General features: G+C 40.2%; 2 protein-coding genes across 6 annotated transcripts; one reads left to right on the top strand and one right to left on the bottom strand.

Annotated features, from left to right (window-relative positions):
- Positions 1–393: 393 nt before the first annotated feature.
- On the bottom strand, positions 394–6,444 carry bor (ATPase family AAA domain containing bor). Of its 3 annotated transcripts, none has more exons than XM_022811568.2 (7): positions 6,328–6,444; positions 5,652–6,058; positions 3,817–4,030; positions 3,202–3,520; positions 2,721–2,945; positions 2,211–2,355; positions 394–2,004 (listed from the first exon to the last, which is right to left on the bottom strand). In XM_022811568.2, the coding sequence occupies exons 2-7, from the start codon at positions 5,839–5,841 to the stop codon at positions 1,352–1,354; spliced, it is 1,746 nt and encodes a 581-aa protein (XP_022667303.1). In that variant the 5' UTR covers positions 5,842–6,058; positions 6,328–6,444; the 3' UTR covers positions 394–1,351. The 3 variants fall into 3 exon arrangements, with proteins under 3 accessions (XP_022667303.1, XP_086849984.1, XP_086849983.1); XM_086993858.1 differs by having other exon boundaries at positions 6,139–6,397; XM_086993857.1 differs by having other exon boundaries at positions 5,652–6,397.
- A 359-nt stretch (positions 6,445–6,803) lies between these two features.
- LOC111252914 (uncharacterized) lies at positions 6,804–11,800 on the top strand. Of its 3 annotated transcripts, none has more exons than XM_022811565.2 (6): positions 6,804–6,983; positions 7,943–8,001; positions 8,379–8,537; positions 8,848–9,065; positions 9,294–9,669; positions 10,279–11,800. In XM_022811565.2, the coding sequence occupies exons 1-6, from the start codon at positions 6,902–6,904 to the stop codon at positions 11,521–11,523; spliced, it is 2,139 nt and encodes a 712-aa protein (XP_022667300.1). In that variant the 5' UTR covers positions 6,804–6,901; the 3' UTR covers positions 11,524–11,800. The 3 variants fall into 3 exon arrangements, with proteins under 3 accessions (XP_022667300.1, XP_022667302.1, XP_086849982.1); XM_022811567.2 differs by lacking the exon at positions 6,804–6,983 and adding an exon at positions 7,005–7,166; XM_086993856.1 differs by lacking the exon at positions 6,804–6,983 and adding an exon at positions 7,588–7,709.
- The last annotated feature ends 626 nt before the right edge of the window (positions 11,801–12,426 follow it).

Genomic DNA, 12,426 nt, shown 5'->3' with positions numbered 1-12,426 from the left:
GTATTGTGTTTAACTATAACATTACGATAGACAATCGCTGAATTTACTTCAAGCCATCAATTCTAGTATAAATGGCACAAGAGTTTCCGAACGAATTCTGCTTATGCCCTATTCATGGTATAGAAAATAGGAGACCTTCTACTGAAATATTGTTGTCCTGATATAAGCAGTTGCCGAACGCGATATTGTTATAGTTTCTACAAAACGCTAATTGTCGAACAACATGTTATTTTCGGTTTACCCTACGGATTCGCAGGTTCAATATATAAAAGTTTACTTGCTATAGGCACGCATCGTGCTGGAACTGTTTCTTTCACTGTTGTACTCTTTCATACCGCCAAATTCACGCAAATCGCAATCTTGAAATTTGAATGAATTTAAATCACAGCAAGGTAAGGTTCATAACAGCGTCAGTTTCAGAAGAGAAAAGACATTTATTTATAAGTTAACTAAAAATTTGTACATACTATTCATGTAATCAGTCTCCACAATAATGCACTACGGTGCATTTTTCTAGATCTTCTTTATAGATGTCAACTACATGTACTTGGATGTGTTTAATTATGTAATAGTATGTGTATAGTTTAATATATTACAATAAAATGTAAAAAGCTTTTTCAATCTTCCAAACAGTGTCGCCAACGTAGTCACTCCCCCGTACAGTCAAGCTGCATCTGGGCGCAAAGGCACACCGGGCCATAGCAGAAGACCTTGTTCCAGCTGTGTCTGAGCTTCATTTAACGTACAATGTATGTTCAGGTAGTTGTCTACGACCCGCGACACATTCTTCATTAGGTCATTCATACCAATGTTAGTACCATGTGTGTATAACAATTTAGCAACACGCACTTTTTAGCTCACGTACAAAAGTGTGCATATCAAAAGCAGTTATACTGGACACATTTCGAGCGGGCCGTTTTGCTCAATTATCCAATGTTACAATTAAGGCTACTTAGACTGCAAATAAAATCCGACACGTCAACTCGTTTTAGATCACGTATATCTATGAATGCTAGAATTGCTCCTGTTCAGGTATTTTTCATGTACGTTTCTATGCGCTTGAATGCACTTGGGCATTTATGCTATACAAGAATACGTTTTTGAAATCGTTGTAATGTTCCCGTTAACATAATCGTCCGACTGCTCCACCTATTACACGTAGGCACTGCGCAGGTACGCAACTGCCGCCTATCGAATCTTGCAAGGTCCACATGTTACCTCGACACAAATTTCTACTCATAATCGTCCACATCGTTTGACTACTTTTATCCACTAATATCCCATCGTCCGCTTTGGTTAAAGCATTAAAGAGAAAAAGAAAAATGCTGTTGCTTTTATCTAAAATTAATAATTACGACTCGAACGTGGTCCTTTTCGCTGTCTCTTCGGCTACCTGCCAATGGAGCTTAAGTTTATTCTGCTTAATAGCGTCTTCAACGCGCTCCATCATTATCTTGCGAGTGACGGTCGCATCCTCGCTGGCGTACCCGCTTGCTTGCCACGCTACAGCAACCTTGGCTATCTCTCGGCCCGATAGACCATCGGTGCGCGATGCAACATCGGAACAGAGCGCTCCCCAGTCGAGTCCTTCCTCAAGTTTTAGGCTGCGTCGGCCAACGCCAATACTCGCCAGGACAAAGCGCTCGAAGTACAACCGAACCAATCGCTCACGTTCCTCAACACCCGGCAGTTTGAACTCAACCATTTCGTCGAGACGATCATTAATAGCAAAATCGAATTGTTCAGGCGTATTGGAAGCTAGCACGACCATGATCTTCTTGGATTGATCGCCCGTCCGGAACAGAAAGGCGTTGAGTGACGAACGAAGTTGCTCCGAGATGTGCTCAGAGGTACGTTTGCGTAAGAACGCGTCAGCCTCGTCAATAAACAGTAGTACACCCTTGCGCGAAGTTTCCGACCAGTCGAACAGCTTATGAATAGCCGAAACACCTTCCGCGCCCATTGGGGCAACGTCACCTCCGCTCATCACGGCATAGTCCAATCCTATGTGAAAATAACAGTGAAATTGAACGACAGAAAAAAAACGAATATGTATCATCTAATTCATATATAGGCCGTGCGCTCTTTATGTTTTGGACACGCAATCAAATTTCAAGCACTGCAACAACTGCTTTTAGAATTTTGATTATCGTCGATGCGTATAGAGTTGTAAATAAGATAAAACACTGATGATAGCAGTCGATTCAAACCTGAATGAAATGCAAGCCTTTTCGCAAATAGCGTTTTCCCAGTTCCTGGCGGCCCGTACATGAGAATATTACGAAGATAACCTCCGTTTTGTTTACTGTTCTTCGTCGCAATCGCTATGTCCCGAAGTCTCTCCTCCAATGTTGGCTATAGACGTGAAAACGTACGTAAAATGTTATTCATACTAGAGAGGAGTCACAGCACGGATCCGCGTCATCTGTAGATGCCATATGAATTTCATCTAAAATAATCAATAGCTACTACCCGTATAAACACCGGCCCACAATGAGTTTTTTAACTTTTTGCTAAACTTAATTTCTCAAGCTACCGTATCTTCAATTAGAACTCCTAAAAAAAATCATATGAAAACATTGGTAGCTTTGAATGACAGGATAAATGTGATAGAGTGCGACCAGTTTCAAATCAAACCGGTATAAAACATGAGTACGAGGGAACATTTCTTGTGTTCAAAAAAGCAATTTAAATCACAGAGCATCACTCGACACACAAACCTGAAGCACGACGCCTTTCAGTATATCCTCTTTAGGGCGAGTTATTCTTTTCACTGTCTGAATCGGATGTTTAACGAGCTGGCCGGCAGTAAGTCGTGAGGTTTGTCGAACTAGGGACGGTTTTCCCAGCCTGAGTTCAATATATTGTCCGATGATAGAGATACCCATTCGAGCGGTGTAGACACCCCCTGCTAGCATAGAGAGACCAGCCGCAGCTGTGACTACCTGCAAAGGACATAACGGGATTATTGGTGCCTGAATGAGTCAATTAGGTGTAACCAAAGCAAAATGTTTTACATCAAAGACAGATATAAACGTCATTGATTTTAAGAAGAACATGAAGTATGCTTTCTAAAGGCTGTGCAATAAGCAAGGTAACCCGTCCCAAAATAAAAGCTATTTCACCTACACAACGTAAACACGCAGCAACAAGCAAATTGTTACCTAACAATATGAATATATACTAGTCAGTCGTAGTCACCTTGTCCCAGTTAGAAACAAAAGCGTTCAAGCCTGCGCCTAGGACACTGCCAGTAGTCTTTATCGATTGGAGGATTGTTTCACGGTTCTCTTGGGCCTTTAAGCGAACCTGCTCCATATTTATGTCGTGATTTTCGCGGGCCATCTTCGCTTGAGCTTCTACCTCGGCGCGAACCCGTTTGATGTCATTGTCACTGCGCAGCTGCATTTCATGCTCAATGGTGGCCTTTCGCATGGCTTCTTGTTTAGCGGTCGATTCCTCCTGTCGACGCAGCTGTTGTTCCTGCGTCCGCTGCTGCTGAATCAGCTGGTCTTCATACCTGCCAATGATGTACGAAATCGCCAGTTTTAGAGAGCTTGCCTTTCCTGTAAACCTCATGCCGCATCCTTGTAAATTTCACTCGATTAGAGATTCGAAACATTGTAAATAGCAAATGACAGAAACTATTTTGTCAGAAAGAAGGTTTCAATGATAGACTTAGCGTATTACAATATTCGTTGAAGTATTTTGAAGATCCATCAAGAATGAAGGCTACACAAGTTAACACCCCATATGGATGTCCAACATATTACATCTGGAAAATTCATGTACCGATAAGCTTTTAATATAGCTGACCTTTTCCTAGCTAGTTGGTCTTGATACTCAGCTCGGGCCTGTGCCTGTCTAGTTTCCTCTTGTAGAGTTTTACGTTTCTCTTCATTCATTCGTTGCATTTGTCCAGCCTTTATATTCTCCATCTCCAGCTCAATTTGCTTGATATTTCTTTGGTGCTCCAACTGAGCTGTTGTCTCCTGCATCTTCGACAATGCGATAGCCTCTCGGCCATGACCTTTAATTATCATATTATTTAATTATTATATTAAAGCATATACGTTTTATAAGCAAAACTTACTATTTCAAAGATGATTATCGAACACAAGAGATTCAGTACATATTCCAATACATGCTGTAGGGTTGATTGCCTGAGGTGGAGTTTAGGGGGTGCGGTCCAGGATGGGAATAACTTCAACGTAATTACCTACGTATTCTATGCCGTACGTAAAATAGGAATATATTTCTACGTAAAACTGCGCCACAATGCTTGGCTGATGGACTCGGATCTGTACCAGAGTTTTGAAGACTTGCAATTACATAAGACCATCCTTGGAGATCACTAAGCTATTTTTAGGAAATAAGAGAGCTAACCAAGAGATGAATGTCGTGCTTATAGAGTCTCGAAGCAAGCGACCCAACACGACAACCCCAAAACAAGCTATGCGTACTTCACTTGTTACACTTTGTTAATTGCAGCTTTTAGCAGTATGCATCACAAAGTTTATTTGTAATGACTGCTTCCCAATCAAACAAAAAAGGCATATCTTCTCGATAATTTCATAAGACTGTTGATAAGTTTTTACAAATCTATGTGAACTATTAATGGAGATACGTATACTCATGATTGTAGATATATGCTAAAACTGAGTTTAGATTATAGCTTTAATAGTTAAGTAAATCAACAACCATGAAATGATACAAAACGCAATGTAACAGTAGATATAACTCGATATATAATGGCTTAACAAACAGAAGTGAAACCGTGGTTGATTCCTTATCTTGGTGTTGATAGGCACAATTTGAATGTTGCATATAAATGACAGTACTAGTATGCGTCACGCGAAATGCATACTATTTATCTGGCATTACGGCGTGTAGGCAAATAAAGAAAATAATTTTTTTTCTTTTTTTAATTTAGATGTTATATTTTTTCGTATAGCAACTTTATTGCATTATTTCTCTTTTTTTCTACTGAACTTTATAACACACTTTTTCAATACACCGCATACATACAATTACTTATGACGTACGTAAAGATGCACGATAAGAAAAAAAATTGTATCGAAACTAAACAGCGAATTTAAACAGGAGGAAGTCATAGCAAATGCTTCTTTACACTTTTCTCAACACCATATAAACGTTGTAGTTTGAAAAGAGCTTATTCAGTAGTCGAGCGAGGGGCCTTCTGATTTAGCACGCTCATCACCGCGTTTTTACGTTTATGACAACGTACAGCATAAACATAAATACACTTCCTTATTGTAAACCGGTCCAAAATAAAATGAAAAAAAAAATTAGGTTCTTATTCTGACATTGCGTCATATGAAACTCATTTAAATTAAGCGTATGATTTGCCTAGAAACGCACAGATGTAATAATATGGTACATTTTTCTTTTTACCGTTTATCTTTATATAATTCGGAGATGCTATTCTTGGTAAATTTTGTTACGGTTTCGGTGTTCTCAGTGTACGTAGCTACACTTTGCTCCACGCGGTCATTTTCGGCCACCGAGCAGCGGCATAAAAGTCTGCTTATTCAAACAGTCATTCGAAGCGCAAGCTCCGCGCAGACACCCTGACCTCCGCACTTCGACCACAAGCCAGTTAAACCAATAGTCAACTTTTTTCTACTTACGTGACGTTTCCAGTTCTCGTGCGGCTTTTGCAGCACGCTCAAGGGCGGTCGAGTCAAACTGATAATTAAATTTAGCACCGATCTTGCCCGAATCACCGACTTCGATTTTCGGTGGTAGTCCGTCACCGCCACCTCCATGGGCACCTTGAATATCAGTCGGCTTCTGTCCATACCCAAATATCCACGACATGTTGCAGTTTGTTCGTTAACAAATTCAGCAGTCACCAACCTCCGGATCGTTCAAACACTCCGCGCACGCTAAACTTCCGCTTATTCAATGCACCAGACGAGCTGTCGACTCGTTCCGCGCGCAACACTACGCGGCACGGCGAATAACACTGCTTGAGATAAAACGAAACAAGCAGGCGACCGGGCAATCCACGTGCTTGTTTGACCATCAAGTCATACTGTGTAAACAATGGAAAGGCGGTTAATGAGCGCAGGTTCGACCAATTCGATAAGCTTCGATAACCGAAACGATTCATACCTGGGTCTATGGAGCGGTGGTGATACAATTGATTCCAGCCTTTAAAGAATGGTAGCATATAATCTGGGCATAATATAAACATATCTATTAGCAATGATTTCGACCCGGGTTAACGTTGACGATTTAGTTTAATAACGACGATTTCGTGCCATGACCTTCTAATGCACAAAAGTAACTAAGAAAACTAACTTTCTAATTCGCTCGCAGACTTTCAGCTGCAAGTATTGAAAATATCTTGGTTTAAATGGATTTACTGTATCTTAAGTGACGCCTGCTGTTCAGAGCGCCAAATAGGAATGCGATCATTCAAGTTGATGTAAAATCTCAACCTAGCTGAGCATATGCGCATGATACTAACAGCGGCCATTGCATGTCCCTAACAAAGACTTTGAGAACGCACAAAGAAACAAAACATTTCCGTCTCCCGTTATAAGAACTGGGCGTTCTAAGCCGCCAATATAGCGCAAAGCAGTAAATAACATTAACAAGAATTTCGAATTTATAACAAGATCATTTACACGATCAATATTAACATTTCATTAATAACTAACAGCTTATTACGAGATGATACTATGTGTCGATCGATCTATTCCATATACAGTTGACCTTAAACACTTCTTTCCAGTCTTTACTTCACTTACTATCATAAAAGCGTATACCAGCCAAGCAGGTCATAACACTACTGCTCCGAAAAAACGCCATCATCCACATATGGTAGGCTTTGTTAGATGGACCGGTGTGATGATGACCACAACAAATTGCAATGCCACTGCCTGAAAGAATGGCCTCTTCGCTACTCGTCGAAGGAACAGAGTCTGCAGAGCAGGATGATGTTGTGGTACAAGGTACGTACAATAAACTAAACAATGCGGGAAGGTGAATGCAAATGAAATTTGAAGGATTTTGACATACTCCGGAGGTTACTCCGGACAAAACAACTATAGCCGCTCGTTGCGTCGTTTTACAAGCTGTACAGATCCTGTTCATCAAACATGGTTTTATGAGCGTTTACGTCATACATCAATACTGTTAGTTGGAAACCAGTAGTCTAAAGATTTAGTACTCCAAAGATGGGAGACGACTTCAAAAAGAGATACCGCATTTTCATATTTCCACTCCATAATCCATACTCGTAAATGAATACGTACGTAGATATCTGTGATTAGCGATGCAATGTTAAAAGAGGCAGTAAGGATCGTACCTATTGTATTTATATATAGCTGGTTCGAGCACTAGCTGAGTGCCAAAACGAATTAATAAGACGACAACACAATTACAGTAATTTTCTGATATTTGAATAAGATTTGTTTTTATGAGAAAATTAAATTTGAAAATCGGAAGGACTATATATGTTGTATGTGGTCGATGTAAATCGACACATCAAATAATATTAATTCGGTATTGGGTTTTGCCTTTCGAACAATCACTACTTCTATTGTATATTCTCAACATTTAAAATGTGAAAACGAGGGTAACTACTATAACAGTTTTGGAAACGTGTATATGAAGCTATGATCACCTTTTTTGGATAAATAATAAATATGCTATTGATTTTAAATATGGAATTAAAGGTAAATATCTAGGCTACTTGAAAATGAAACACTTATTGTTTATGAATTTCTCGTCTAGTCAAGGTAGTTATAAATCCAAGCAAAAAAGTTTTCGACGAATGATTGTATTGGAATACAAAACATACAAAACAGACATTTTAAATAATTATCTTTGTTAACCTCAAAAACATATGGGTTAGAGATAACGTGGATAGGAAAAACAATTTGAATTTCTGCATTTTTATAAATTTCAGAGGGCTCGATGGCAGAAGTCGAGCCAATGGAAGATCAAGTTGAAGAAGCTAGTGGGGTGGTAAGTTCTAACTAACATTGAATTTATTTCATTTACTAATAGATGTACTAAGAATTATTTACTGTACATACCATGGTCCGCTGTACGTCTTGGTTTCTTACTGCTTACGTGATTTTTTATATTTGTTACTGATATTATTATTTAAATTTTATTATATATTATTTATAAGACGATGTTGGAAACGTATAGTAACTACTGAACTCTTATAATTAAGAAATATCTTAATATTAGGACACTATTAGCCGGACATAAATATACGTATCATAATTTACATGCTCCAGTGACTTATCTGGCCATATTTCTACCGTGGTTTTTACTCCTAATGCAATAAAACGAATAAATACAGTAACAGTTTAAAATAACTTATTTATCTATAGATCTACAAATGTGGCGAGTGTCTAACTTTATTTGAAAATGAAGACGAGGCCAATGCCCACGTTCAGGAGTGTTCCCTTCCGCTTATAGAGGAGACCGTCGCCGAAGAAATTTCTGTGCCAGAAGATCAAGTGATACAAGATGAAGAAACCGAATTCCAGGTGATGAAAGTCGGCCAACATAAAATATATATAAAGTTTGTTAACGCATACGTTTAAACAACGATCCCGAGGCATACTTTGGATATATGATACATAATAAATGATTTGCTCCTTTTTAAGTGACCTTAATAGAATATCTTGATAATAACATGCGATCATACGAAAACAATGCTATAATGTTTAGGCCTAACGCTATAAGAAAACCATGTGCTGGGACGTTCGTTCGTTTATCGGCTTTGTGCTGCAGTATTATAATCGGATTAGCTCATCGTGTATTCGTATGTCCTCTTTGCACCGCTCATGAACTTAGGCCGTGGAGGAAGTCCGCGAGGAACAATCCGAGGAACTAGTAACCACCGCTGACGCTCAAGAAGACCCATCTGGCGCCATTTCACGGGATCAACAACAAACGGTCGTATTCGAGTGCCGTACGTGCGGACTACGGTTTCGAACGCCTCACGCATACGCCAATCATTACGTATCAACACACGCTGCATCATCGACAGCCTGTCCGATATGCGGGAACTGGTAAGACACGTAGGGCCCGTCGCAAGATATCTTGTAGCCTCCATCCATCCATCCATGTAGATCCATCGAAGTTGAGTAGGTTGGCATTAGTTGGCAAAATCAAAAGAACAATGACCATCGTTATTGTCGTGATTGTGCACATATGGTTTACTATTCTGATTGCTGGTATTAAAATGATTGTTACCTTACCAAATGGTTCAGTCTGAATATCTCAATCTTGTTCTACAGGTACTCGACTCGATCCAATCTAAAGGCACATATAATGTTACACACAGGGCTCCGTCCACACGCCTGTCCCATTTGCAACAAGCGTTTTGCTGTACTTAGCAACTTACGCTGCCACCTAAGAATTCATGAGAATCGCGTTAAGTGTCCGCACTGCCGACGAACACTAGCGTCACCGGCTGAGCTCGAAAGTCATACAAAAACAGCCCATGCGGCTGTCGTGGCCACTGGTTCAAACTTATCCTGCCCATATTGCCAGAAAGAGTTCTCGCACGCTAGCACCTTGCGCGGCCACATACGAAACCAACACACGGACGGTGCTCGCAATCTTGTTTGCGAATACTGTACGAAGGAGTTCAGCAACCGGTCTAACCTTGAGGTAAGTACGTGCGCGGTTACATTATATCACATCATATATTAAAATAATATACAAATTCCCAAACAAAGATACATATTGAGTAACGTTACTACTCACAGACACGCACGAAAATAACTTATTGTATTGTGGCTGAAGATTCCTACAGTGGACATAGCTGGTTACCAAGCAACTTCTCATTTGAAAGTCTTAGTATTGTTGTAACTAAAGACGTTTTTCAAAGTATTTCTCTCAAATCGCTAGTTGACTATTCTTTATACGTACGACATAAAGAACACCTTTAAGCGAGAATTTTTCCTTGTTTAAGTGCGACGAAGTGGGCACTATAAGAAAAATTACTGGCCCATAATCTGGGCAGCGTCAAGTACAGCTAGTAGATTAACGAGCACACATCTTATTTTATGTAAACAGAAGACCTCCAGAAGTATTGATGCCACGCCAGAACTATAATTTCTGAGTGCTAGGTAAGAACTTTTGATATCTTGCCAAGTATATTAGACTTCCATTAGCTTTAAAACTCTTTCTTTGAGATGTCCTCATCGACGAAATTCCTATGTTCACGCTGAATGATTGTGTCTCTTGATGCGCTGATTACGCCGTGCTTCTTCACAGGTGCACATTAGAAGTCATACCGGCGAGAAGCCTTTCGAATGCGGGAAGTGCGGCCGGGCGTTCGCGGTGATGAGCAACCTCAAAGCTCATCTCCGCATTCACAACGGTGATCGGCGTCACCCGTGCAATCAGTGCAATAAATCCTTTTACTCAAAATTTGATTTGCGTCAGCACAGTTACACGCATACGGGCGAACGACCCCACGAATGCGACCTCTGTGGAGAACGATTTGCCAAGGTCGGCAATTTGAACGCTCACCGAATGACACATATCAGCGAAAAACCTCACAAATGCGAAATCTGTGGGGCGGGATTTTCCAAGGCCGAACTGCTTAGCAAACACACGAGGCGGTTCCACAATCCGATGAATACGCAGTGTCCATTACAGTGTGCATTCTGTGGACAGTACTTCCAACAAGTGAAACAGTGCCGTGAACACGTAAAGGAGGCACATGCTGCCGACTCATTAAGCGCTAAAGTCTGCTGCTCGCATTGCCCTCGAAAGTTCGTCACAGAAACACAGTTGGCCGAGCATGAAAGAACACTGCACAAGCTTCAGGCCACCCTTTTCTGCAAATATTGTCGCCGGCCATACGCGAATGAGTCGAAACATCGGAAGCACGAGGAGTCGGGGGTGTGTCTTCAGCGGCGATGCAAAATTTGCTGGCGCCAATGCAAAAGCCCTAGCGACTACGAAGCGCACGTGCGGACACACAGCGATGAACGACCATTCGCCTGTGAGATATGCGATAAACACTTTAACAAAGAGGTGAATCTTGTCCGGCATCGTTTGGTCCACAAGGGCCTCCGATACAACTGTATGGTGTGCTTTAACAAATTCCTTTCAGAAGCGGCTATTCATAAACATATGCAACAGGCACATCCGGGCATGTTCCGTGGCAAACTCTACGTAAACGTTACAGATGGGACAGGCGGTTCAACAAAGTTGATCATTGTTAATGCTCCTAATGACGAAGGCATGTTGCTTGAAGGAGCCCAGGTAGTGATTCGAGAGGGCCATCAACAGGTGGTTCAGATCGAAGGAACAGGTCAGCAGCAAGAAAAACAATTGCAAGTACTTGTTAAAGGTGAATCTGGAGCCGCAATAACAGAAGGACTACTTGAACATGTCGAAGAGGGTGAGGCAGAGGCGGTGGCATTAGAAACGCTTCATGAGGGGGAAGACGTCTCACATTATGAAACAAGTCGTTATGTAATGAGAAGCAGAGTAAAGCTGATCACGTAACTTGATCGTACGACACCTTATTAATCAATGTTATATAAAATTTTTCATTACTAGATGCTTTTGGAGCCATACGTGTTGTGTAGATACGACTTATTTGGATCGAGTCTGAAATTAAAGAAGGGGTTTTCCTTTGTGTGTAACGATGCTGGTTTCTTATTCTGGTTTCGCTAGGGTTCTCTAGGCCATCATACAAAACTATAATTCTTCGATCTATAATTTGATCCAGCTTTGGATACTGTAAGTTAAACTGAATAAAATATATTGTACATAATGTGTATAGCGGTTTTTTCAATTTCGGTTTCTACCACCGGTTTATATAGTAATCAATAAAAAGTTGCGTGTCACGTAATAGAATCTGTTAACTATCAACCCTTTTCAAACTTATATCGCCAAGTGGACCACAAATTTCAATAAATTGGTTGTTCAAAGATTGTCCTAACGTACACAGGTTATTTTACTGGAGAGCTTTGTATGTTAAGTAATGCCTGAGTAAAATTAGTATTCCACAATTGTAGTTAGAATTAATAATCTGGAACAACCTAGTGCTTGAACTCTGACTACTCTGGAATTAATTAAAATTGTTATTATTATTTTAATAATTAAAACTGTGAAACCGTTTGAGAATAACAAAAAATCTCTAAATAATATCCTAACCGGAGGCAACCTCCGTATTGTCAGCACTTTAACCTTTAATCATTTTTCAAGCTACTGAATTCAACCACAGGAAAGTATAATCTGTAAACTGTAGAAACTAGTGAATTTTTTGACTAGAAGTTACTTATTAGCAGTAGACTCACATGCAAGCAGTAGCCTAGTCAAGTGTTTAATATTTAAATCTAGGTATTTCACATGAGTTCAATCGGATACTTACTGCATTTATTATTGGGCGGCAACCCAACTCAG

Source organism: Varroa destructor, unplaced genomic scaffold (assembly GCF_002443255.2).
Source record: "Varroa destructor unplaced genomic scaffold, Vdes_3.0 BEIS01000006.1, whole genome shotgun sequence".
Classification (NCBI taxonomy): Eukaryota; Metazoa; Arthropoda; class Arachnida; order Mesostigmata; family Varroidae; genus Varroa; species Varroa destructor.
Note: the sequence above shows the minus strand (reverse complement) of the source record. Positions and strands in the feature narration are given on the sequence as shown.

Bases quoted from the DNA above. Each gene is read 5' to 3' on its own strand.
- bor (XM_022811568.2), bottom strand. From the start codon at position 5,841: ATGTCGTGGATATTTGGGTATGGACAGAAGCCGACTGATATTCAAGGT. The intron at 3,521-3,816 runs GTCAGCTATATT...CATCATTGGCAG, and splicing joins GACCAACTAGCTAGGAAAAG to GTATGAAGACCAGCTGATTC. The intron at 2,356-2,720 runs GTTTGTGTGTCG...TCACGTCTATAG, and splicing joins TGAAAGGCGTCGTGCTTCAG to CCAACATTGGAGGAGAGACT.
- LOC111252914 (XM_022811565.2), top strand. From the start codon at position 6,902: ATGCCACTGCCTGAAAGAATGGCCTCTTCGCTACTCGTCGAAGGAACA. The intron at 6,984-7,942 runs GTACGTACAATA...TATAAATTTCAG, and splicing joins GGATGATGTTGTGGTACAAG to AGGGCTCGATGGCAGAAGTC. The intron at 8,002-8,378 runs GTAAGTTCTAAC...ATTTATCTATAG, and splicing joins TTGAAGAAGCTAGTGGGGTG to ATCTACAAATGTGGCGAGTG.